Source organism: Myotis nattereri, assembly GCF_964212035.1.
Source record: "Myotis nattereri genome assembly, chromosome: X".
Taxonomy (NCBI): Eukaryota; Metazoa; Chordata; class Mammalia; order Chiroptera; family Vespertilionidae; genus Myotis; species Myotis nattereri.
The window spans coordinates 128,043,761-128,070,166 of record NC_138078.1 but is presented as its reverse complement, the minus strand read 5'-3'; the positions used below and the strand labels follow the sequence as shown (position 1 = coordinate 128,070,166).

The 26,406-nt window shown below is 36.9% G+C and overlaps 1 protein-coding gene across 2 annotated transcripts in view; it reads left to right on the top strand.

The window, feature by feature from the left end:
* The window catches only part of MCF2 (MCF.2 cell line derived transforming sequence), a 69,521-nt gene that overhangs the window by 37,698 nt on the left and 5,417 nt on the right, over window positions 1–26,406 (top strand). For both annotated transcript variants that reach the window (XM_081115042.1, XM_081115043.1), the window contains 13 exons: window positions 406–494; window positions 1,970–2,036; window positions 2,742–2,857; window positions 2,966–3,035; window positions 4,856–4,948; window positions 6,212–6,304; window positions 9,605–9,730; window positions 10,398–10,619; window positions 15,543–15,635; window positions 16,956–17,034; window positions 20,267–20,333; window positions 21,905–22,014; window positions 23,980–24,074. In XM_081115042.1, coding sequence (XP_080971168.1) covers window positions 406–494; window positions 1,970–2,036; window positions 2,742–2,857; window positions 2,966–3,035; window positions 4,856–4,948; window positions 6,212–6,304; window positions 9,605–9,730; window positions 10,398–10,619; window positions 15,543–15,635; window positions 16,956–17,034; window positions 20,267–20,333; window positions 21,905–22,014; window positions 23,980–24,074 — 1,320 coding nt within the window. The remainder of the gene's footprint in view (window positions 1–405; window positions 495–1,969; window positions 2,037–2,741; window positions 2,858–2,965; window positions 3,036–4,855; window positions 4,949–6,211; window positions 6,305–9,604; window positions 9,731–10,397; window positions 10,620–15,542; window positions 15,636–16,955; window positions 17,035–20,266; window positions 20,334–21,904; window positions 22,015–23,979; window positions 24,075–26,406) is intronic.

Below are 26,406 nucleotides of genomic sequence, written 5' to 3'. Positions count from 1 at the left end.
CCCCTCTCCCCCTCCCTTCTTTTCTAAAAAAAAAATCAATAAAAAATCTTTAAAAAACATTAAGGTTGACAAGCCATTTTAGTTCTTCAGTGAATAAACTTCAGTTATTTGCACAATAAGCTTTTTATGAATTAACCTCATTTTCCCAAAATGACAAATAAATGAAACATTACTTAATATATAAAGCAAATTCTAATTATTATCTTAAATCTGCCCTCTTAGGCAACTCAAATGTTTTTTTTAATAGTACATATCAGAGTTATATCTGAAAGAACAAATAATCATAGGGTTATTTTTCAATTTATCTACACAGTTTGGACCTAGAGAAAACAATTTGAGCCAGATTTTTTTGAACAAGAACTATACCTACTTAGATGCTAATTTAACTTATTTTCATCATTTCAGATTGAAGTGGTGCATGATTGTCTGGAGAAGAGAAGTTCTGGTCCATCCTCCAGTTTGAGCAATAACAATACCTTGGATGTTTTAAAGAAGTATTTTAAAATTTATTAACAGACATATATACTATCTATGCAGTGGAGTTACTGATTCAGTGTCCAAGGCGAACATGTTTGGGATTTGGAGTTCACAGTATGGGGTTATACAAGATTTGATGAAAAGAACACTAGATGAAATATCAAAAGTCTTGCATTTAGACCTGGTTAACATATGCTCTGTTTATGTGACTTGAAAATTAACTAGACCTTTACAGAATATTAGTATCCTCTTTTGTAAATGAGGTCAGAGTGAATGGGACAGTGTTCCAAAAACTACGAAGGATTATGTATATACACAATGTTATTTTGTACATGTTAATATTCAGTTTCATTCACTTTTATAGTATTCTGTTAACATTCCAGAGATGAGTATATTCACCTTTTAAATGTTATATCATAGAGTTGTAAGTAGCCAGTATTTAGAGCAAGATATATTTAGACACATACAGGGTGGGGGTTCAAAAGTAGGTTTATAGTTGTGAGTACACAAAACACAGAGTTTGTGCTTATATTATTATTTATTGATTGCATTATTTTCCATATTAACAACTGTAAACCTACCTTTGCCCCACCCTATGTGTGTGTATGTGTATTAAAGATTTTTAAAGGTTAATGATTAAAAGGTAAAAAATAAAAAAGAGGATAAAGATAGAAGTTAAATTAAAAGGATTACGTATAGTGGGGAGTGAGGAAACAAATTTTAAATACAATGTCAATTGTAAATTGCTTTGGAAGGAAAATGTATCAATAATAATAAAAGCATAATATGCTAATTTGACCTTCCAGACAAAGCCAGGGCTGTGAGGGAAGTCTGGGTCCGGCTGCCTGCTGGTGGCCAGAGGGAAGCCGGTGCCGGCAGCCCGGGGGGAAGAATGGCCTACTCTTGCATGAATTTCGTGCACTGGGCCTCTAGTTTTATTATAAAGTGCTAGTAATCAAAATTACTACAGAAACTTAAGTATGATTTATACTTGGGAAACCCAGTATAATAAATCCACTTAATGTCTTGAAAAATATCAGAACATTACTGGGAAAAAGGAAAAATTATGCCTAAAATTCTAATATTTCTTTTTGAGGGAGAGGGAGATAGAGAGGGAACTATAACTAAAAAACTGTGTTGCCCCCCTCCCCAAAAGTATTTCCCAGATTTGGGGGATTAGAGTTTGTGAGGTTTTAGTAAATTGATTCTTAAACTTAGTGAGTTAGAAATAAAGGTGTTTCTTCCCCCCCCCCAATTTAAAAATAAGTCCTGAGCGCCGCTCCCCATTCTTTTAAATATATTTTAGAATCTTGTGGTGGTACTTATTCTAGAAATCATAGAATTAATTTTATATTTTGATAATAAACCAAAACTATTGGTAGTTCCTGTGATTAACAATTTTTACATTAGATAATTTATAATGATAACTGAAATATTACAATGCAATTCTAAAACAATAAAATAATTGATAAATATGATCTTTTCATTTTAGCCATGTCCTAAATGAGCTAATACAGACTGAGAAGATTTATGTTCGCGAGCTGTTTACTGTTTTGTTGGTAAGGGTGTCAAATTGTATTTTCCCATCTTTTCCTGAATGCTCCCCTGCTACATCTGTTAGGAAGTGTTTAGGGCAGTCTTCTCTTCCCGCATACTTCCTTGATTGTCACATGGCAGCAGTGGGTATTTCTGCTATGGCTTGAGACTGCATGTTTGTCAGATGTGTGTATTCAGGTTCTCCCTCAGGAGTAAGAATTGTGGATTCAGAATGTATTATAGAGGAGAGAAGCTGTTCTCTTAGTGATACAGCAGATGGTTCTAATTATTCCCATGGTGCTATTTAGAGATTGTGATATAAAGATCAAAAATGGGAGAAAAACATTCATTTCATACAAGTGTCATAGTATGAATTTGGTCTGAAAAACCTAAACACTTATTGCTAGCTTAAGTAGAAGTTAATGACCTATAATACAATTTTTCATACTTGGTTTCTATTTTGTTTCCTATACTATAAAGTACCCTGAAGGCCAATGAGCTATCATTTTATTTTACCCATTGAGTAGAAAACCTTCACTTCCTTGTGCTACTTTCTAAAAAATAATGATAATGTATAGTTTTGGGAAATAGAAGGTTTAATGTTAAAATTACAAGCAGCTTCACCCACTATTCCCCTATACATTTTGTTGTACATACACCTTTGGTGGGCCAATCAACTGTTAATGTGAATCTTTTTTTAACTGAATAAATTTTTTTATTTTGGGTAGGGCTATAAAGCAGAGATGGATAATCCAGAGATGTTTGATCTTATGCCACCTCTCCTGAGAAATAAAAAGGATATTCTCTTCGGAAATATGGCAGAAATATATGAATTCCATAGCAAGTATGTAATTGCTGAATTGAATTTTATTTTTCATGATATTATTTAAAGGGTTATTTACCAATTTATTTCCCATAAACATATTATTTTTTTCCTCTGAAATTTTCATAGCCTTTTCATGAGCAGTCTGGAAAATTGCATTGATGCTCCAGAAAGAGTCGGACTTTGTTTCCTGGAAAGGGTTAGTTCAATTATTATTTAAAAATATATAAATATGGACCACCAAAATAGCAGCTAATTTTATAAGAACAGATTTTGAGACAAGGTAGGTATTGTTCTTTACGTCTTTATATTTTTAGAGGAGACATCACTCGAGCAAGTATTTAATGCTAAACCAGGTTTTGTTACAGAAACTGGTGCAATAGGATATCGAGAGCATGCAAATGGCCATTGTGTTCTGTGCTAGCAAATGCTTCAATGGCTCAGCTTGTGTCCATTGACCCCTGGGTGATCCCAGGAGTCCAAGGACCATCCAAGCTATGAAGATGTGAGAGTTAGGAATCATCTTAGCACAACCATTCTTGGCTTGGTTAAATTTTAGCCTGAGATGCCTTGGTATTCCCCTCTAATACATGTGAAATCTTAGTAGAATCAAATGTAGTCTGGCTTTCAGACCCAAGGCATCTATCACAGGAACTTTGCAACACAGAGAGCTGTTTTTTTATTCTATTAGATCATTCAGGGAGGCTCATTGCTCCATGTCCCAAGCGTGTACTTAATACAGTTGATTTCTCAAGTTTTGTAATCATACTCTCTTCCATTAGAGTTTCCTCTCAGAATATTCTCTGTTTATCTAGTTCTCCCTGTTTCTGAAATATCAGTTCTGTCTTAATTTGAGAGTCAATTGGATAGTGGAGATTATTGAAAGCTTCCTAATATATATCTGAGAAAGTATTTATGGACTGAGAAAATAATAAGGTTAAGAAAGAAATTTGGGTTATTACCTTTCTCAACATATCCTAAATTGAAACACATTTAAACGATGCCCATATTTTCCCCTAAGCAACAGCAGTATCTTTTTCCTTTGGACTCCAGTGAGATTTAATGGCCATGGTATTCATTGGGGATTTTACATTTACTATGCATCTTTACATATATTCATGAATTCTTTCTCCACTTGATGGAAAAGTTATTGAGGCAGGTTCCATATCCTACATATCTTTGTACTAGCATCTTTCATAAGGTTAGCAGAGACCTTGGTAACCAGTTGTAGTTTAATACATGCTTTTTGACATGTTTATTCATTTAACAGCCATTTACTAAGAACGTACTATGTGCCAACCACTGTGCTAGGCTATGTGGGTACCAAGCCCACGACTACCATATTCACAGAGAAAAATGGGAACCCATTGTGGATAGTGTGAATTGTGCTATGTTGGAGATAGACAAATGATCCTATAGGGGCCAAGAAGAAGTGAATCTTACATAGACTGGAGATATAAATAATGGCTTTATAGAAAAAATGACTCATGAGATGAATGTTAAAGAGTGAGTAAGAGGCATCGCATTAGATAAGGCTCAAATAAAGATGGTTCCAGGAGAGAGAATAGCATGGGCAGATGTCTAATGGGTCATGGTACAATGATATGTCTCAATGATAAATCAAGGACCTTGGAATTTAGCTACAAATTCACTCACCAGGGAATTGAGTGACTAACACCATAGGAAGAGCGTATTTCTTGGTACCCTATTAGCTCACAGTTGTGAAAATATGAGTCTGCTTTTATAGTTCATTCAGAGAAGGCTTTTCTCCCTCTAACTCTCAAACTTGGTAAGTAGAAGCTGTGAAATTACTTGGATAATTATGTGTTCCTCTACCTGTTCAGATGGACATGCTGTTCTTGGACTATAAAGAGGGTTCCTGACCAGCTGCCAGTGTGGCAGCACTTTAGGCCGTATTCCCTATAATACTTAGCCACACTCACTCTTGCTCTTACTTTCTCTATAAGAAAAGTACATTGTTCATAATTGGTAATACATTTGAACTTGCTTTTATCACAGAAAACTGATTTTCAGATGTATGCAAAATATTGTCAGAATAAACCCAGCTCAGAGGCAATTTGGAAGAAGTATTCAGAATGCGCTTTTTTCCAGGTATAGTAATTATTCAGGCTTTGGATATATTCTTTCTGAAAGATACTGGGATATTTCTTATTTATAAATTCATTTTCTACTTTAAATAAATTAAAGTACTTTAATTACTTTAATCAGCATATACATATGTTGATTAAAAAGCAATTTTACCCTCCCCCAAACATACACATATGCACACATGTACACATACACACAACCACATTTATGCTGCTCCCCAGAGGCAACTACTTTTAGCTCTTTTAGCTACTTCTTTTGATATTTACCTCTAAATCTTCAATATCATGCTTATGTTGCTGCTTCCCAACATGGGTTAGGGTTGATAATTGTTTGAATTAGATTATATACTGGGTTTTATCCATATCCAGATGGGGGTCCTGAATCTTACATAGGTATAACCTCTTCCACTTCTTTTGTATTCTGCACTTCCAATACACACATTTCATCCTATACAGCCCTCATCTTGACCTTATTGAGACCCTACAATGTTCCCAGGACCCAAAGTTATGACGCTTATATTTATAGTGGCAGGGAATATAGCCAGTTAATGAGGGCTGGATTTTTCTTGTGATACTAAAAAAACTTCTTCTCATGCCCAATCTGATTTATATTCTGTATAACGTATTTCTTTTCTGGGCCTTGGCCTGTGGAGCTGAACCTTCTGTTAATTTTCTTGGATATTTTGAAGAACTTTTTTAAAAAAAATTTTTAAAAAAAATTTTTAAAAATATATTTTATTGATTTTTTACAGAGAGGAAGGGAGAGGGGTAGAGAGTCAGAAACATCAATGAGAGAGAAACATCGATCAGCTGCCTCCCGCACACCCGCCACTGGGGATGTGCCCGCAACCAAGGTACATGCCCTTGACCTGAATCGAACCCGGGACCCTTGAGTCCGCAGGCAGATGCTCTATCGACTGAGCCAAACCGGTTAGGGCTTTTGAAGAACTTTTTAGTAATGTTCATCTATGGTCATTTGTTGCTTTCTCACCTTTTAAACATTCCACATCAATGTGAATTTATATATAAATATTTTAGTCTTTGAAATTTTGAATTTTCTACCTCACAAATCCTTGAAATAATGTTTACTGTAGTTTTTCAAATATGCTGCCTCTAATGGTCATACCATATGTAACATCAATTTCTTTTGGTAAATTTTCCTTGTGATGTAAGAAACCTGCCATCATTGGGTCTAATCAATGAACACTTGGCGTTTTCACAGGACTATGTCTTCATTTAAATTCATTGACAATATATTTTATCACAGGAATGTCAAAGAAAATTAAAACACAGACTTGGTCTGGATTCCTATTTACTTAAACCAGTGCAACGACTCACTAAATATCAGTTACTGTTGAAGGTAAGTACATTAAGCATTTGTTTATTTACTTTGGGTCAGATGTGCCAAAGTCATGAAAAGGGATTATAAGACTAGAAAACACTAGAAATAGGTAGACTCATTGACTAGAAAGGCTAGGTTTAGCAGTAGGATCAACACAGTGTGTTCCTTTGGTTTACTGGCTATGCAAGTGCTGGAAGCATAGATGTAAAGCTGAGAATATCTGGTGTCTCTTTACCTATTTAACTGTACATACATGTACATTGACATATTTATAACATTTACTACAGAATTTTTACTGTTAAGAAGAACTAAGCAAATATTTCTTAGAGTTTTGCAACTGCATTTAATATGAGTCTTCTCAATGGAAAGGGAAGATGGCACACCCCTTGTGTAATGTGAATTGTGTAATGTGTAAATACAGCATAGCTTGTTTAAAATATATTTTTACAGCATCATACTCAATGGGCAAAAACTGAAACCATTTTCCCTAAGAACAGGAACAAGACCAGGATGTCCGCTTTCAGCACTCTTATTCAACATAGTACTGGAATTCCTAGCCTTAGCAATCAGACAAGAAGAAAAAATAAAAGGCATCCAAATTGGAAAGGCGGACATAATGATATTATACATAGAAAACCCTAAAGACTCCATAAAAACTAGATTTAATAAATGAATTCAGCAAAGTAGCGGAATACAAAATTAGCACCCAGTAATCGATGACATTTTGATATAAATAATGAACTCTCAGAAAGAGAAATGAAAAAAAACACACAATCTAATTTATCATTGCAACAAAAAATTAAGATACTTAGGAATAAACTCAGCCAAGGAGGTAAAAGACCTATACTTTGAAAATTACAGGATGCTGAATAAAAAGTTAGAGGAAGATATAAACAAGTGGAAGAATATATCATGTTAATGGATTTATAGAATCAACATTGTTAAAATGTCCATATTACCCAAAGCAATCTATAAATTCAATGCAATCCCTATTAAAATACCAATGGTATATTTCACAGATCTAGAACAAACACTACAAAAATTTATATGGAATAAAAAAAGACCCCCCAAAGCTTCAGCAATCTTAAGAAGAAGAAGAAAGTTGGAGGAATCACAATACTAGATATCATGTTATACTACAAAACCACTGTACGCAAAACACCCTAAAGCACAAGAACAGAGAACCCAGAAATTGACCCAAGCCATTATGTTCAATTAATATTTGACAAAGGAGGCAAGAGCATGCAATGGAGTAAAGACAGTCGCTTCAATAAATGGTTCTGGGAAAATTGGACAGGTACATGCAAAAAAAATGAAACTAGACCACCAACTTACACCATACACAAGAATAAACTCAAAACAGGTAAAATATTTAAATGTAAGTCATGAAACCATAAAAATCTTACAAGAAGGCATAGGCAGAAAAATCTCAGACATCTCTCATAGCCATATGTTTACAGATACATCTCCTAGGGCAGTGGTCAGCAAACTCATTAGTCAACAGAGCCAAATATCAACAGTACAATGATTGAAATTTCTTTTGAGAGCCAAATTTTTTAATCTTAAACTATATAGGTAGGTACACTGTTATTAACTTAATTAGGGTACTCCTAAGACTTAGGAAGAGCCACACTCAAGGGGCCAAAGAGCAGCATGTGGCTTGTGAGCTGCAGTTTGCTGACCACTGTCTAGGGCAGTGATGGCGATCCTATGACACGGGTGTCAGAGGTGACACACGAACTCATTTTTTTGGTTGATTTTTCTTTGTTAAATGGCATTTAAATATATAAAATAAATATCAAAAATATAAGTCTTTGTTTTACTATGGTTGCAAATATCAAAAAATCTCTATATGTGACACGGCACCAGAGTTAAGTTAGGGTTTTTTAAAATGCTGACAACGCGGAGCTCAAAAGGTTCGCCATCACTGGTCTAGGGCAAAGGAAACTAAGGAGAAAATCAACAAATGGGACTACATCAAAATAAAAAACTTCTGTACAACAAAAGCAACCATCAGCAAAATGAAAATAGAGCCCACTGCATGGGAGAACATATTTGCCAATGATACATCTGCTAAAGGGTTACTTTCCAAAATGTATAAGGAACTCATACAACTTAACAAAAGGAAGACAAACAATCCAATTAAAAAATGGGCACCTTTGCCCATTTTAAATAGATACTTCTCTAAAGTGAACATACAAAAGCCAAGAAACATATGAAAAAGTGCTCAAAGTCACTAATCATCAGAGAAATGCAAATTAAAATGACAATGACCTCACACCTGTCAGAATGACAATCATCAACAAATGAACAAATGACAAGTGCTGGCAAGGATGTGGAGAAAGGGGAACCCTAATACACCTCTTATGGGAATGCAGACAGGTGCAGCCACTGTGTAAAACTGTATGGAGTTACCTCAAAAAATTAATTATGGAACTGCCATTTGACCCAGTGATCCCACTTCTAGGAATATATCCTAAGAAATCAGAAACACCAATCAGAAAGAATATGTGTACCCCTATGTTTAGACCAGCTCAATTTATAATAGCTAAGATCTGGAAACAGCCCAGGGGCTCATTAGCAGATGATTGGATAAAACAAAACAAAACTGTGGTTCATTTATACAATGGAATACTATGCAGTTTAAAAACAAAACAAAACAAGTCTTACTTTTTGCAACAGCCTGGTTGGACCTGGAGGGTATTATGCTAAGTAAAATAAACCAGTTAGAGAAAGATAAGTATCACATGATCTCATTCATATGTAGAATCTAATGAACAAAATAAACTGATGAACAAAATATATCCAAAAACATAAAAGCATGAAGCAGACTGTTGAATTTCAGAGGGAAGGCAGGCTCTATGTATAGCCCAGGGACACAGACAACAGAGTGGTGAAGGCCTGGAGGTGGTGCAGGGTGGAGGAGGTCAATGGGGAAGAAACAAGCAAACAAAGAGGACATCTGTAATATTTTCAACAATAAAGGAGAAAAGTAAATTTTTGTGTGTAGAGGACCAAAAAATGTGATTGCTTTACAAACTAATCTCTAGTATGTCCTAAAAACTTTGTTCTTCAGCACTGAAAGCATTGAATGTCCTTTACTTTATATTTTAGGCAATATTCCATTTCTTCTCTAATTTTGACATTGTCATTAAATATAGTATTAATGTGACAAATAGCATATGAAAGAAACTACTCAAAAAAGTGACATTATCTTTGAACTCCTCGCTGAAAGCATGTTGGCTGAAATTTTAATCATTTTCTCCAGCTATTAATATCTGCCTCCTATTAAGTCTAATTCTTGACTTCTAATTACAGGAACTATTAAAATATAGTAAAGACTGTGAAGGATCTGAACAATTAAAGGTGGCACTTGACACAATGCTGGATTTACTGAAGTCAGTTAATGACTCTATGCATCAGATTGCAATAAATGGCTATGTTGTAAGTAGATTTTAATGGTTGTTACAATTTTAGGGGGTAAGCATGTTCACAGACCTTTCTTCCTCTTTTGGAACCAATTGAGAAATAAGAAGAGGCAGACAAATGGAGATCAAAAGGTCAGCATTATTACTGATAATGCTAAGGGGAGAATTGCTTCAGATCACCAGCCAAATTGATTTGTGATACTCCCTTTGTCCCCAAAAGCCTAGCCCCAAATCCAGACCTTGAGTGATCCTGCTAGAAGGAATGTTTGGGGTTTCTAAGGAGACCTGTTGTCCCAGTATTTCTCCTTGTCCTAGTCCAGGATAGGTATGGAAGAAAAAGATAAAATCTTTAGAGGTAGCTCCACCCAGTGGAGAAACTTGGACTGGTAGGTGTCATGCGCCAATCAGGATTGAGGAAGAGATGAGAGTTTCCCTATCTAAACTACCTCCAAATGGAGACATGAAGCCAGGGAAAAGGAAGCTTTTAGATGTCATACTCCATAGTAATTTTGTAACTATTTGACACATGGCATGTTTTAATGTAAGAAGTTATGAAACAATTTAAAAACTATATCAATTATGCGTCAGGATTTTAGTAGTTCAAGCTGAACACTGTAATGTTGATGTCAAGAATCTGAATGTAGCTCTGCCTTGTACTAATGAGTTTTGATTTTCCATTCTAGGGAAACTTAAATGAGCTGGGCAAGATGATAATGCAGGGTGCATTCAGTGTTTGGACTGGACACAAAAAAGGTGCTACAAAAATGAAGGATTTTGCTAGATTCAAACCAATGCAGCGGCACCTTTTCTTGTATGAAAAAGCCATTGTTTTTTGTAAAAGACGTGTTGAAAGTGGACAAGGCTCTGATAGATACCCGTCATACAGTTTTAAGCGCTCTTTAAAAGTAAGACATTTTGAATTGCATAATCTAATTTTCTTTCATATATATATCTAAGTTTGTGTAATTTTTCAGTTCAAGTGAATGGGTTTTATACTTTAGTGGTACATCCCTTTGTTTAAACAATATTTTTAATTGAGGTATAATTTACCTATTACATTATATTAGTTTCACATGTACAACGATTTTGTATTTGTATGTATTGTGATACGATCACCACAATAAGCCTAGTTAACATCTGTCACCACACAGTTAAATTTTTTTCTTGTGTTGAGAACTGTTAGTGACTTTCAAATATGCAACATAATATTATTAATTATAGTCATCATGCTATACCTTACATCCTGAGGACTTATTCATTTTATAACTGGAAGTTTTTCTTCCCTCTGATACCCTTCACCCATTTTTCCTTCTCCCATCTATAAAATCTTAAATAGAAGTCTAATATAGAAGTCAGGTAAAGCAGAACTTCTCTGCCTGAAATGAGTGAGGCAGGGCAGAGCTTTGCCTCCATCCTTTTTCTCTCTCACTCCAATCCTAAGCAGTCCCTAAGGGGGTTCCTTAGTGTCCTGCAGAGCATAGTGTGAAATGATGAGAAGTGACCCAGGCTCCTCCATGAGCAGTCTTACTGGTGGTACTGTGTAGAGTTCTTGGTATCAGGGAGCTTTTATAACAGGAGACAATGAGGAAAGAATTTATTTCTTTAGTGTAATTTAAAAATGAAATGTGCTTAGCCCTTCCCCGCCTTCCTTTTTGTATCCCTCCTCCATTCCCTAGCATCTCCCTCAGTATTCAAACCCACCTACAGCTGAATCCTGTCCATACTTATCTTGTCCTACCTTTTGAAATTACTTTCTTCTCTCCTATAACCCAAACTACCATTCTGGTCTAATATTAGTTTGGTATGAAAATGAGACCAATAATGTTTGAGAGAGTCACAGGCAGTCTAGTGATATTACCAGCTGGTTCTGATGTTTGACAAGAGGAACTTCCAATTCTCATGGGTCTGTAATTGGTGAATTTGATTTTTTACACCTAATTAGTTTTATCTTTCAAGTTTTAAATTGTAAAAGCAATATATCATTTGCTATAGAAAAAATTGGAAAGTAGAGAAAATTATTACACTAATCATTTTAGTCATTTTTCTTTTTTTAAATTTAAGTTCTTTATTGTTAAAATATTACATGAGTCTCTTTTTTCCTCCATTGACCTCTCTCCAGCCACTCCCACCCCCTAGCACATGCCCTCATCCCCCTACTGTCTATCCATTGATTATGCTCATATGCATGCATACAAGTCATTTTTCATGAGCATATTCTTTCATTGTTGTATATATTTGAGAATTGATGAAATTTTTTTCAGCAGTAATAAAGAGAACAGGCAATGTGTCCTGAGATAGGCCTGAGGTGTTTGTGTCAGAAGGCTACTACATAAGCAGGCCCTGCTTTTGACTCTTCCAAAGGTTACCAGTTCCATGCTCTTCCTAACAAGGTTCCTGGCCAGGGTTAGGTCTCCAACTTCTTTCTACTGTCCTCTTTCCCTGCTTTACTTCTAAACTGACAGTAGTGTCACAACTTCTTTAAAACTCTCACTTTTTTTCATAACAAATGCCCAATTGCTCCTTGGATATTAGCAACCCACCTTCAAACCCCCAAATCTCCAAGGTTCTTTTGTGTCTCTAATAAACATTGGTTGAGAACCTAGAATTTACAACTGATATTGGACAGAGTGCAGATCTCTTCTTGGGAAGGTACTTTACCTAAATCCATTTGGTTAACTCTTTACTTGTGGGGTGACCTAGTTAATACTGAATGTAGTGTTTCTGGTTTGTATTGAATTTTCATGTTACCTTTAATTTGTCACAACAGAATATTTCTAGAATACATTAGAGTAAGTAGGGACTATTGTGAGTTAATGAAATCATGAGAATTCAAACTATAATGGTAACCGTGGAAACAGAAGATGGGATAGATGCAAGAAACATTTCAATGGAATGTAGCTAGAATGTTGACTTACTAGATACAGGAAATAAATACCTGACATTTGAAGGAAAAAATGAGTGATTTTTCTTTGGTTCCCCAATAATACCTAGTATTGCTAATAAAAGGGATTAGTCAGTGATGCATGCAAGGATTTAGACCAGGATTATTGGGATAATAGTGATGCCTCTAACAGAAAGATGGAAGTAGGCTATTCCTTAAACCTCACTATGCTTACTTCCTCTTCCTTACCTATCATGAGATTCCAGAATTAAATAATTGCTAGCTTTACTAGACATTGTGTTAGGTAAATGCTGGGTTCCTGGTTTCATAGTCTTCCCCTAGGTAGAGAGGATCAATGCATAGGCTCTCTATAGCTGAGCAACTTCTTTCTCACTGTTAGTGGACTTCATTATAACAAGCTGCAATTCCATGGCCTGACAATGTACTTTCTAATAATTGTGTACTATATTTTAAGTTGGCCCTTTCTATGCAAAGAAAGGTCCCTAAGGTTAGTCAGATGAAGAGATTTGAGTTCTTCAGAGACTTCAGTTCATGCATTTATTATTATCATCTATTTTTTAAAAAAATATGTATTTGTTGATTTTTTTTGAGAGAGAGAAACGTTGATGTGAGAGAGTAACATGGATCTGTTGCCTCCTGTACACACCTGCCGGACTAGGGATAAAACTTGCAACGTGAGTATATGCCCTGACTGATGACCTTTTGGTGCACAAGATGATGATGCTCAGCCAACTGAGCCACCCTGGCAAGGGCTATCATCTATTAAAAAAAATAACATAGCACACAATGCTTACTATGTGCTATGAATTGTTCTGAGTGTTTATAAATATTGTTAACTCATTTGATCCACATAGCAATTTTATATAAGTGAGGACTATTAGTAACCTATTATTCCAATTTTGTGGATGGGAAAGCTAAGTTCCAGAATGATAATTTACCCACGAGCATGTAGCTGGTGCAGTGCAGCTTCAGACCCAGGCAGATTGCTCTATAGTCTATGCTCTCAATCACTACACCAAGGTAGGAAGCCTGTTCATGTTCATTCATTCATTCTTTCTTTCTTTCCTTCATTCATTCTTTTTTACTCCCCATTCTCCACACTTGCCTCCTCTCTACCCCTGTAGCAACCATTCTAATTTATTTGATGCATGCTGTCCAGTTTGTGTGTTCTTGATAAATGTATACCAATATTTTGTATACATGTAATTTGGAACTGAGAATAATATTGTCTGATAAATATAATGGTTACATTTCTAGGGTAACTTGGAAAAATCTCATTTAATGTATAATGATACATTGTATGTGTTGTAATGAAGTTGAGAAAGCAAACTCATACTTTACAAAGCTCATTGTGTAACCAAAGCATTTAATGCCTGTTATTTAATCCTATATCAACTCTATGCAATAGGTATTCTCCCCATTTTATAGTTGAGGAAACTTAAGTTCAGAAAGGTTAAGCAACTTGCACCAAGAAACATAACTATTAAATGGTAGAGATGAAATTCCAATCCCAGCCTCTTGGACTCCAAAGCCCTTGTGCTTTCCATCTTATCATGCTATTGGGACAAAGTAATGTATTGAAGCGAAGTCAATTTAAATAGACATTGAGCCGAAACCGGTTTGGCTCAGTGGATAGAGCGTCGGCCTGCGGACTGAAAGGTCCCAGGTTCGATTCCGGTCAAGGGCATGTACCTGGGTTGCGGGCACATCCCCAGTAGGAGATGTGCAGGAGGCAGCTGATCGATGTTTCTCTCTCATCGATGTTTCTAACTCTCTATCTCTCTCCCTTCCTCTCTGTAAAAAATCAATAAAATATATTTAAAAAAAAATAAATAGACATTGAATATGATATTATTATTTTAAATTCTGATGTTTAAGCAAAAGTAGATTAGAGTGATTGAATAGGAATATAAATATATTTTTGGACATTGAGAAAGTAATTTCTGACTACATTCAGGGTAGATGCCACAGGCTCTTTCATTTATATGTCACATTTCATTTCTAAGTTTAATCCTTTTTATTTTCCTTGATATGGAGATCTCACTAACATTACTTTGAACGCTTATCAGCCCTAAATAGGGTCATTTGTAGGGCTCATAAAAGGAACAGAAAGTAAGATATTCCTTTTAGATAACTGGGCAAGAATTGAAAGAAAAGAGAAGGGAGAAGGGGATTAAAGAAGAATGTGTGTAAAAGGGAGTAAAATTGCTCAAAATGGAATTAACAGTGCTATAAGCGGCACAGAATGAATGAAAATGGAAGAGATTGTGCTTTCCACAATCATATGGAGGACAAGAAAAACTGTGATAAGGAATGGATATTATATATAAAAATTTTACTGGCTGTAAAAAGACATCATTCTCCCATGACAGATTATTTGTTTTCTAGAAAGGCTGAGAGAATAGTGGAACTGGAGGGACTCCTTGTGTACCTGGCTGGTTTTCCCATACTCCATAAATCAGATGTTTGTAACTTATAGGATTTCTATAGAGATAAGTAATAAGTTGTAAAGTTAACTTATTTTTCAAAATAGTTGTTAAAAATAACTATTTAAATTAAAGTTGGATGACCTTTTAACACAGATGTTGCTTACTTTTACTTCTTTTTGACATAATTTGTTTTCAGAGTATACAGTTAATTTATAACAGAATTCAATCTTAGATGGACTACTTGAATGTTCAGATATATAACCTTTGGTTCAATCACTGGAATGGGGCATGCAATTTTCACAATAAGCGCATAGTTCACTGAAAACATTTAAATATTCAGGTCTGTGATTGAAATATCATTTCATATAATTTCATATTTTTTGAATATAAAATGTGTATTTTGCCCAAGTGAGAAATTTTATTTAGAATATGATGGGGCTAGGTTTAATGTAATTTCGTATTCAAAATGCTTATGAAAATTTTGACATATATTATAGATGGATGAAGTTGGAATCACTGAATATGTAAAAGGAGATAACCGCAAGTTTGAAATCTGGTATGCTGGGAAAGAAGAAATTTATATTGTCCAGGTTGGTAATTTAAAATTTTTTCTAAAAATCATTTTGGTTACATTATAAAATGCCTCATTCCTTTCATGTAGGTCACTTAAATATTATTTAGTTATTATTTTTTTCTGGTATGGTTAAACATTTTTTCAGTAACAGGTTTTTTTTTAAACGATACATGCCTATGGTGCTTTCTAGGGCTTTAAGTTTTCACAAAACCACACTAGGAGATTTATCAACTATAGCTGATAGCCAAGAGCTTAGCAGGTGCTTCTCTTTCCCCATCAGGTTTCTAGAGTTACAAATTCATAACAATTCTGAGTTCCTCTTGTGCTTGGCACTCAGAGAGTACCTGATTACAAGACAGAGCAATGTGACGATAGACACTTGATCTGTGTTACTGAAGACTATGGTTAAATCTCTGGCCAGATGTGCTGTAAGGTCCAACCTGTTTGAGTGAAGGGTAGAGGAATGAGAACATTCAAGAGTATGTTGTAATTTCAATAATTATTTGTATCACAACTTGTGACAGGTGAACATGATGTTATCTGTTTAAAGTGCCCAATGCTTTTTCTTTGTTTTAATTCTGTACTAGATGATTATAATTTCATAAAAATATGTTTTCTTGGCTTGATTTAGTTATAAGACTTCTTGCTATCTTTAAACAAATGTATCTTTTAAGTAAAGGGAGGATATTTAAGGAAGCTTGCTTGCTGCCATCAGTTATCAAGATTACTCTGCAATAGTAATCTATTTTGTCTTTTCAGAAACAGTAGGACTTGTTTTATTTTACAAAAATTAAACATAAAACATTTATATTTTAAAAGAACCCTCCTACAGCCAAAACCGGTTTGGCTCAGTGGATAGAGCGTCGGCCTGCGGACTGAAAGGTCCCAGGTTCGATTCCGGTCAAGGGCATGTACTTGGGTTGCGGGCACATCCCCAGTGGGAGATGTGCAGGAGGCAGCTGATTGATGTTTCTCTCTCATCGATGTTTCTAACTCTCTATCTCTCTCCCTTCCTCTCTGTAAAAAATCAATAAAATATATTTAAAAAAAGAACCCTCCTATAAAGAAAAATAACTGATATTATATTTCATATTTAGTGTGAATGTTATTATTTAAAGGCAGTTTCAAAATGGTTTTGACTATTATTTCATCTAATTTGATGGTTGCTTATTTGCTTCTTAGAACTTTGAAGAATCAAAATGTTAGCGTTTGAATATGGTGGTTCAGGACTCATGTTCCAGTTCGTATTTGATAAACTTAATTGCATTGGTTTAATATAAAGTATCCTTTTTTAGAAGAAAAATGTCTTCTTCTTCCCCCTTTTAAAAATCTTTAGGCTTCAAATATAGATGTGAAGATGATATGGTTAAAAGAAATAAGAAATATTTTACTGAAGCAGCAAGAACTTCTGACAGGTAAATTTAAGCCAGTATTTTTTTAAGAACAAGAAGTATAGAAAAAAAAAAGAAGAAGTATAGTAAAGTTCATTGACTCAGATTTTGTGATAATTTTTATAGGGAATGGGAATGATATTTACTTTAAACTATTTGTAATGAAAGGGCTTGTTAAACTAGTAAGAGATCAAGACTCATGGGGTTGTTTAAACTATTTTGGAGAATGAACTTTACACTAGAAAATGAACTCTAGTGCTTAAGAAGCAGTTGTGAAATAACATATCAAACTCACTGTGTTAATTTTGAGTCATTACCATGAAGCAACTGTTTAGGACCTCAAGTAATCAGTGGTTGGCAATGTTGGGGTAAGGATAGTTCTAGTAATATACTCGAAATTCATTTTTTTAAAAAACTAAATCTTTATTGTTCAGATTATTACAAATGTTCCTCTTTTTTCCCCCCATAGCTCCCTCCACCTGGTTCCCACACCACCCCATGCCCTTGCGCTCCCCCCCCCCCGCCACTGTCCTCATTCATAGGTGTAAGATTTTTGTCCAATCTCTTCCCACACCCCTCACACCCCCTTCCCCCCAAGAATTGTCAGTCCACTCCCTTTCTATGTCCCTGCTTCTATTATATTCATGTTTATTCTGTTCATCAGATTTTTTTATTGACTTAATTTTTAGATTCACTCGTTGATAGATATATATTTGTTGTCGCTTTGTTGTTCATAATTTTTATCTTTACCTTTTTCTTCTTCTTCCTCTTCTTAAAGAATACCCTTCAGCATTTCATATAATCCTGGGTTTGGTGGTAATGAACTCCTTTAGCTTTTTCTTGTCTGTGAAGCTCTTTATCTGACCTTCAATTCTAAATGATAGCTTTTCTGGGTAATCTTGGTTGTAGGTACTTGTTATTCATCACTTTGAATATTTCTTGCCACTCCCTTCTGGCCTGCATGGCTTCTGTTGAGAAATCAGCTGACAGTTGTATGGGTACTCCCTTGTAGGTAACTGTTTTTCTCTTGCTGCTTTTAAGGTTCTCTCTTTGTCTTTTGCTCTTGGCATTTTAATTATGATGTGTCTTGGTGTGGTCCTCTTTGGATTCCTCTTATTTGGGGTTGTCTTTGCTTCCTGGACTTGTAAGTCTATTTCTTTCACCAGGTAGGGGAAGTTTTCTGTCATTATTTCTTCTAATAGGCTTTCAATATCTTGTTCTCTCTCTTCTTTTGGCACCCCCATAATTCAGATCTTGGTACATTTGAAGTTGTTCCAGAGGTTCCTTACACTACCTTCATATTTTTGGACTCTTTTTTCTTTTCAGGATGGGTGTTTTTTGCTTCCTCGTATTTCAAATCTTTGACTTGATTCTTGGGATCCTCTACTCTGCTATTGGATCTCTGTATATTATTCTTTATTTCAGTCAGTGTATGCTTAATTTCTGACTGGTTCTTTTCCAATTTTTTTTGGCATTCTCATTAAGATCCTTGAAGGATGTCCTGACCGGTTTGGCTCAGTGGATAGAGCGTCGGCCTGTGAACTGAAAGGTCCTGGGTTCGATTCCAGGGCATGTACCTTGGTTGCGGGCACATCCCTGATGGGGAGTGTGCAGGTGGCAGCTGATCAATGTTTCTCTCCCATCGATGTTTCTGACTCTCTATCCCTCTCCCTTCCTCTCTGAAAAAAAAATCAATAAAATATTTAAAAAAAAGATCCTCGAAGGTCTCACTAAGTTTCTTGGAGATTTGTAGAAGATTCTTGAGTAACCTTATAACTATGGTTTTGAACTCTACATCCAGTAGTTTGCTTTCCTTCATTTCATTCATTTGCGACATGTTTCTTTGTCTCTGCATTTTGGCTGCTTCCCTGTGTTGATAGAGTGGCTTTGTGTGGTAGGTGCCCTATTGGACCCAGTGGCTCAGCCTCCCCAATCACCTGAGGTGGACACTCTTGGTGCACCCCTTTGTGGGCTGGGTGCACAGTCTTGTTGTATTTAAGCCTTGATTGCTGTTGGTATCCCTGGGAGGAAATAACCTCCAGGCCAATTGACTGCGAAGACACGCTGTGTCTATAGTGGAAGAACTGCTATGCTGGAGACACCCTTATGGGGGCAGAACTTGGTTCAGTGAGGCTTTGGTGCTCACTGAGTCTGCCTCTTGAGTGTGTCACTTATGGATGTGAGGAGTTGAAATCTGGTATCTGACCACTGGGTACACTGGCTCCTGGATCTCCAAGGAGGTGCAAAGTCAGCTACTTTGTGAGTTCACACAGCAGGAGCTACAGCGAGATCTGCAGATTTCTCCTCTTTGTTTGTGGTTTGGAAGTTTTGGAGCTCTCTGACCCAGCTGCAGTTTGTTAGGTTAGGCTGCGAAAGGACAGATAATTCATTTGTGCCGTTGTGCACAGCTTGGGTGGGGTTATGAATTGGGTGGGGTGGGGTCTCAGAGAATCACCCAGGCAGAGCAAACAGCGATGGCTGTCCATCAGCTGTCAGCCGTCAGTCATCAGCCGTCTCTGGGTCTCCGGGTCTCTGCGTCTCCGCGTCTCCACGTCTCTCCGCGTCTCCGCTTCTCTCCACGTCTCCGTGTCTCTTCACGTCTCTGCTTCTTGGTGCCTCCGTGTCTCTGCGTCTCTGAGTCCCCAAGTCCCGCACCCCCACAATAACAGTGATCACTGTGAGCAGCTCTGCGAGAAAGCCACCCTTGCTTTCCAACCCGCTGCCAGACAGTCCAGTTTCTCCCCATAGGAGTGTGGGTCCCCAGAGTCTCACCGGAAACAAGTTCAGTGCAGCCAGGAACTTGTATCTTCCTTCTGATTGAAAAAAACTGTGCACCCAGTTGCAGCCCGTTTCATGCGCCTCCATACCTCTGCTCTTGGCGACTCCGCACCTCCTACCCAATCTAAATGCGCTTTTTTCTTTCCTTCTAGTTGTAGAACTTCCACTCAGCCAGCTTTCCCATGGTTCTGGATGATAGCCATTTTGTGTTTTAGTTGTAGTTTTAATGTGGTTGTGGGGGGGTGGCACATATAGATATATACCTTATGCCGCCATCTTGGTTCTCCTCGAATTTCTTGAATGAAATATTAAATTGTTCAGTTCTCTTCCATATTCCAAATTCAGACTGGTTTTTTCAAGTCTGTGAAGTTTAATGGGAATGGGTATGTGTGTGCACGCATGCAAGTCATTAGTCTTCAAGGAAGGAAGAAGTATGGCTTCTGGATGTTGCTTATATAAACTTTCTTTTATTCCACAGTTAAACAACAACAGCAACGTAATCAGTTAACTGAACAGGACCAGCTTTCTTCTCAACAGAATGATGAGTAAGTGATTATTCTTTAAGAAACATTACTCCCACAATCTTTTATTTTCCCTATGTAACATGAAGCAATGTAATTAAAGCATTTCAGACAAAAACTACCTGCCCTTTTAGCAATAACACATCACATTCCATAAGCACACCTTTTTCTCAGTTCTGTCCTTATACTTGGAGACTGATAGTCCTTGATGTTAAAAAATAATACAATAGTTTGGGGTAAACACAATTACAAATACTTTGTTCTCAGTATATTGGGGATGGAGGGAAGCTGGCAGGTAGGCTTACCATAACAGTGGCTGCATGCATGGATTTCTCTTCAATGTATTTTTGGACATCTTCAATCCCATCGGAGAAAGAGAGTTTAAGAATGGTAAAGGATTGGCAGCCACTACTGGCCCACAGCTTTGTGGTCCCAGATGGAAACCACTTGCTGGTGACTTGGTCTCTCTTTCTATGTAGTTAGAGATAAGGTATCGATCCTTGGAGGGATCCATGCTTGGACACAACCATGAAGTCTTTGAGGAAGGTAGCAGTCAAAAAAGATAGCACTGATGAGTGCTGGTTTAGAGATGCGGTCCTTGTATTTTGCCTCTAGGAATCCTAAAAAATGGAGTTTCCACAGAACATTTACAGATATGCAGAAAGATTCACCACACTGATGCCAAAGTCTAGGCACAGAAATCCAATCCACCATGCATCCTCTGACTGATAGAGGGATCATTGAATGACTTATTAATAGTATCTTTCCTCTTTGTTGCATCATATCTTTCAGAGGTAGCTAAAATCAGGTGCAAAGTATGTTGGCTCATCTGGAGCTTTAAGAGAAACATTTAAAAGTCACAGCAGAAGTCTTTATCTTCACAATACTCAATCTTTTGTCATATTATAGAAGTCTTTAGATTTCATGTAGTAATTAATTTTATATTAGCTGATAGAATTCAACAGTATTGATCAGAGTAAAGTTTTGTCATTTACATACATCTTATTTAATTCATTAAGGTTAAAAGTTCACAGAGCAACAGGGATTATTTTGTTTATATTTTTTCAACATTATTGTTATGGTTGACAATTAAAATTTTATATATTTAAAGAGTACAATTTGAGGATTTAAAGTACATATACATTGTGAAATATTCACCATAGTTAAGCTAATTTACATATCCATCGCCTCACACAGTTATCTTTGTGTGTGTTGTGTGTGTGTGTGTGTGTTTGTGTGTGTGTGTGTGTGTGGTAAGGACATTTAAGATCCACCTCTTAGCAAATTTCAAATATACAGTATTATATACTATGGGGATTTTAAGCAATATACCTGCTTTTGGTCAAGAAGGGAGTAATTTTTTTCCTTGCGTATTAAAGAGAGACCTTGCTGGTTTGGATCCTAGGATTTAAATTTTTATATGTTACGAATTATTACCACACAGACTTACATGAGGGAGAGTTAGCTCTGTTTGAATGGATTCTCAAGAGTATGTTCTTGACACATGGTATCAGTAGAACAAATACCGTTTTTAATTTCTAATTATTCTTTGGCTATGTAAAAGCTCACTTATTTTTATGTATTTACTATTTCAGAAGGCAACAGCAAGCTTTTATTGTTCCCGAGATAACTAAATCAAAGCACACCAGCACTGTGGTAGGGGTCCATGAGGCAACTTCGACAGTTCAGGCAGAAGCAAATACAGGTATGTGTCATGGTCATCAAAAGATTAGATTCATGATTGTGCAGATTCTTTTCTCTCATTGTTCATTTTGAAAATCTGCACATCTATTATCTTTATATAAAGAAAACTAAATTAAAATATTTTTATAAGGCTTATATGTCTTGGATTTGCAAGATGCTGGTAGGCACTGCAGAGCAGTGATTGTCAAAGTGCAGTCCCTGCATCAAGAGCATTAGCATCACCTGGGAATTTGTAAGGAAGGCGAATTCTCTGACTCTGCCCAGGACATTCTGAATCAGAAATCCTGGGAGAAAAATGCAGCCATCTGTGATGTACAGTTCTCCATGTGAGTGTTTCTGATGCATTTTTAAGTCTGGAAACCCCTGCTACACAGTGTAGATAGAAAGATGAATAAAACACATATTGGCTTAAAGGAATGCACACTTTAACTGCCATAGATTTAACAAGTAGAGTCATTTATACCTGGAATAGTTTTTAATGCAAATTGTTTTATTTACACTGATTTCAAACCATTTGTTTAATTCATCAAATATAGCACAGTCTGTGTGCCAGGAATTGTGTAAAGCCCTGGGCATAAAGTTTAAGATATACTCAGCTGCTATCCCCATGAAGCTAGGAAGAAAGAAAGATAATTCAATGAGCAGTTAAAATTAAATGAGGAAAGTATTTTGAAAGGGAAGTACAAGGTGCTGCAGAAGCATCCAGCAGGGTCACTTGAACAACTGTGGGATCAACAGCATAGACCTCCCTGGAGAAATGCCTAACAGATTGCCTGATATGCAGTACTAATGATGGTTCCTAATCTGGAAGAGTTCTCTACTAGTTGAGGAAAAATAAGTAATGATAACATTGCTCAACTTTCAGTTATCCATTTAAAGGTCACTTCCATCAGCTCATTTGTGCTATAGCCCCCAGAGCAGTCAAGAGGGAGCCTAGTACCAATGCCTTCATTTGACAGGTGTAGAAACCAAGACAGAGAAAGTTGACATTACTGTTATAAGATTACATGAACAGTTTAGTGTGGCCAAGTTGTGATACTGTTAATTCTCTGCCTACATTAGATTGCTTAATTTGTATCTTAACAATGCAAGGCTCTTATATGACTTAGTCTCTGCCTAATAAGAGAGATAAGATAAGTAAAAAATATTACTAGGTATAATGATATAAGTGCTAATTGAATGGACCAATAAAAAGGCTACAGGAAATAATTTTGGAAGAAATTATTTTCTGTAAGAAGGGGTAAATATTCTCTAGAATATTATTTAACTTATTATTTTTATTTTTATTTTGTTAATCCTCACCCAAGGATATTTCCCCCCATTGATTTTTAAAGAGAGTAGAAGGGAAGGGGAGAGAGAAAAAGAGGGGAGAGACACACACATCAATTGGTTGCCTCCCGCGCACACGGCCTGACCAGGGCCAGGATCAAGCCTGCAACCCAGGTACATGCCCTTGACTGAAATTGAACCTGCAACCCTTCAATCTGTGGACCAACACTCTAGCCATTGAGCAAAACTGGCTAGGGCTAATTTATTTTATTTTATTTTATTTTTAATTGTTTTATTGCTTAAAGTATTACAAAGGGTATTACGTATGTGTCCTTTTTTCCCCTCAACCCTTGACAATCCCCTGGCCTCCCCTAACCCCCAGTGTCTTATGTCCATTGGTTATGCTTATATGCATGCACACAAGTTCTTCAGCTAATTTATTTTTAATAACTCTCCCACCAACCCCAACTTGAAACCATCCTAATAAGTAAAAGAAGTGATATTTCTGAAATATCAGCAATTCTAAAACAGTGCAATCTAATTGGAGGTTTTATTATAGGGAGATACTATTCTTGGACCCATGTAGACTTGCTTATTATAGTAAATTTTACTTCTCTCCTTTGTTTGTTCCTGTATTTACGTTTTTCAATGGACCAACACCATTAAGTAACTGTCACTCTCCATGCTTTTCTTATAGTTTGGACTGAAGAAATCTCTGAAGGCCCTGAGTCATGGTCAAACAACTATTTTTCCTCTTCCTATGTTGACAATGGAGAAGAAAGAACCCTACTGGTGAGTAATGACAAATTAAAATAAATAGAAACTCTTAAGGCAGTTTTACTGATGAAATAGGTGAAGTATGTAGGGGCATTCTTTTGTCAGTATCCTTGTGGTGTATTCCACGGCCTAAAGTTTTAAAACAATTATGAACATTCAATAAGCACTTTGCTCTGTAAGTAGAACTTATTTGTGCTATACATGGATTCCTACTGAAGTTGATGAGATGAATAGTCATCTATTCCAAGTCTCTATACATTGACTAGTTTCATCTTTTTTTAAATTTCTTTATTGATTAAGGTATTACATATGTGTCCTTATCCCCATTACCCCCCCCCATCCCTCCCACTCAAGCCCTCACCCCCCTGTTGTCTGTGTCCATTGGTTAGGCTTACATACAGTTTCATCTTCAATTAAACATCACCACTATGTTTTCAACCAAGGCATGTGAGATAAAATCAAGAACAAAGAAGGGTCAAATATATTTTATATGCACCCCTATGTTCATAGCAGCACAATTCACCATAGTTAAGATCTGGACACAGCCTAAGTGCCCATCAGCAGATGAGTGGATTAAAAAACTGTGGTACATCTATACAATGGAATACTACGCTGCGGTAAAAAAGGAGTTCTTACCATTTGCAATGGCATGGATGGAACTGGAGAGCATTATGCTAAGCGAAATAAGCCAGTCAGAGAAAGATAAATACCACATGATTTCACTCATTTATGGAATATAATGAACAACATAAACTGAAGAACAAAAACAGATCCAGAGACAGAAAAACATCGATCAGACCATCAAACCTTAGAGGGAATGTAGGGGAGGGTGGGGGAGAGATCAACCAAAGGACGTATATGCATGCATATAGACCTAACCAATGGACACAAACAACAGGGGGGTGAGGACATGAGTGGGGGGGATGGGGGGTAATGGGAGAATAAGGACACATATGTAATACCTTAATCAATAAAGAAATTAAAAAAATAAGTTTAGATTCCAGATTGGAAAATAGAGGAAATAAACATTACACATTAATAACATCTGGGGAATATATTTTAGTGGGCTGTTAAAAAATGTGCTAATGATACCAAATGTCACCATATTGGAGCAAGAGGTCACCCCCTAAAACTAAAGGAGGTTGCTTTAAGGTAAAAGTAAGTGTTGTACTTACTTTTGCTATTCAAGTAGTTTGCAATGTTGTTACGATCCTAGTGGATTATTAGAGGGATGTTAGGACTAGGGTATATCTCCAATTTTCTGAAGTCACCAGCTTGGAGGGTTGGAATGATGCTTTGTAATGGACTGCTGCTTGATGCCCTTCAGAACAACAAAATCAATTTGGCAGTTTTAATATTGAGATATGGGAATAGTGGCATGGATAACCACAAAGCTGCAGAGCATTGACCTGAATGCTTTCTTCAAAAAAGTAACAGAATATTCTTTCTGCTAATAATACAGTGACCATAAACATAGATGTACAGTAGTTTACAGTTTACAATATTTCCCATTTAATATTCATAGTATTATTAAGAGGAAGGGCAGGCTTTATTACCTCTAATGGACAGAGGTGGAAACTGAGGCTCAGTGTTGCTGGGAGATTTGTCTAGAGTTAATTGTCTAGACCATAAGTGCTCAAACTTTTTAAAGTAAGAATCCTTTACATTCTTAAAAATTATTGAGAATCCCAAAGAGTCCTTGTTTACATTTATTGATATTTATCTACACTAATAAAAGAGAAAAATGGTAATTGGCGTACGACGATACCCTTTTCATTGGCTAATCAGGACTATATGCAAATTAACTGCCAACTAAGATTGGCAGTTAACTGCCAACAAGATGGCGGCTAATTTGCATATGTAGGCACAATGCAGGGAGGCGAAAGGGAAAGCAGGAAGAAGCCCCCTGCCACTGACAGTGATCGGAAACCCAGGGGGGAGCTAAGAGCTGGGGGGCAGGGCCGCCTTTGCCCTGCCCCCCAGCCATGATCGGAGAATCAGGCGCCTTTGCCGCCCTGGCCAGTGATAGCAGGAAGTAGGGGTGGAGCCAGCGATGGGAGCTGGGCACGGTCGAAGCTGGCAGTCCCAGGAGCTAGGGGTCCCTTGCCTGGGCCTAAAGTGAAGCCCACGATCGCGGGGCCGCTGCAGCTGCAGGTCCCCACTGCCCGGGCTGGACGCATCAGCCAGAGGCGTCCTGCAGGGGCAGGGGCGGAGCCTGCGCGATCGCGGCGCCCCCGGCTGCCACTGCGGGTCCCCGCTGCCCGGGCCGGACGCCTAGGCCAGAGGCGTTAGGCCTGGGCAGGGGCAGAGCCTGGAACCGCGGGGAGCTGGGGGTCCCCTGCCCAGG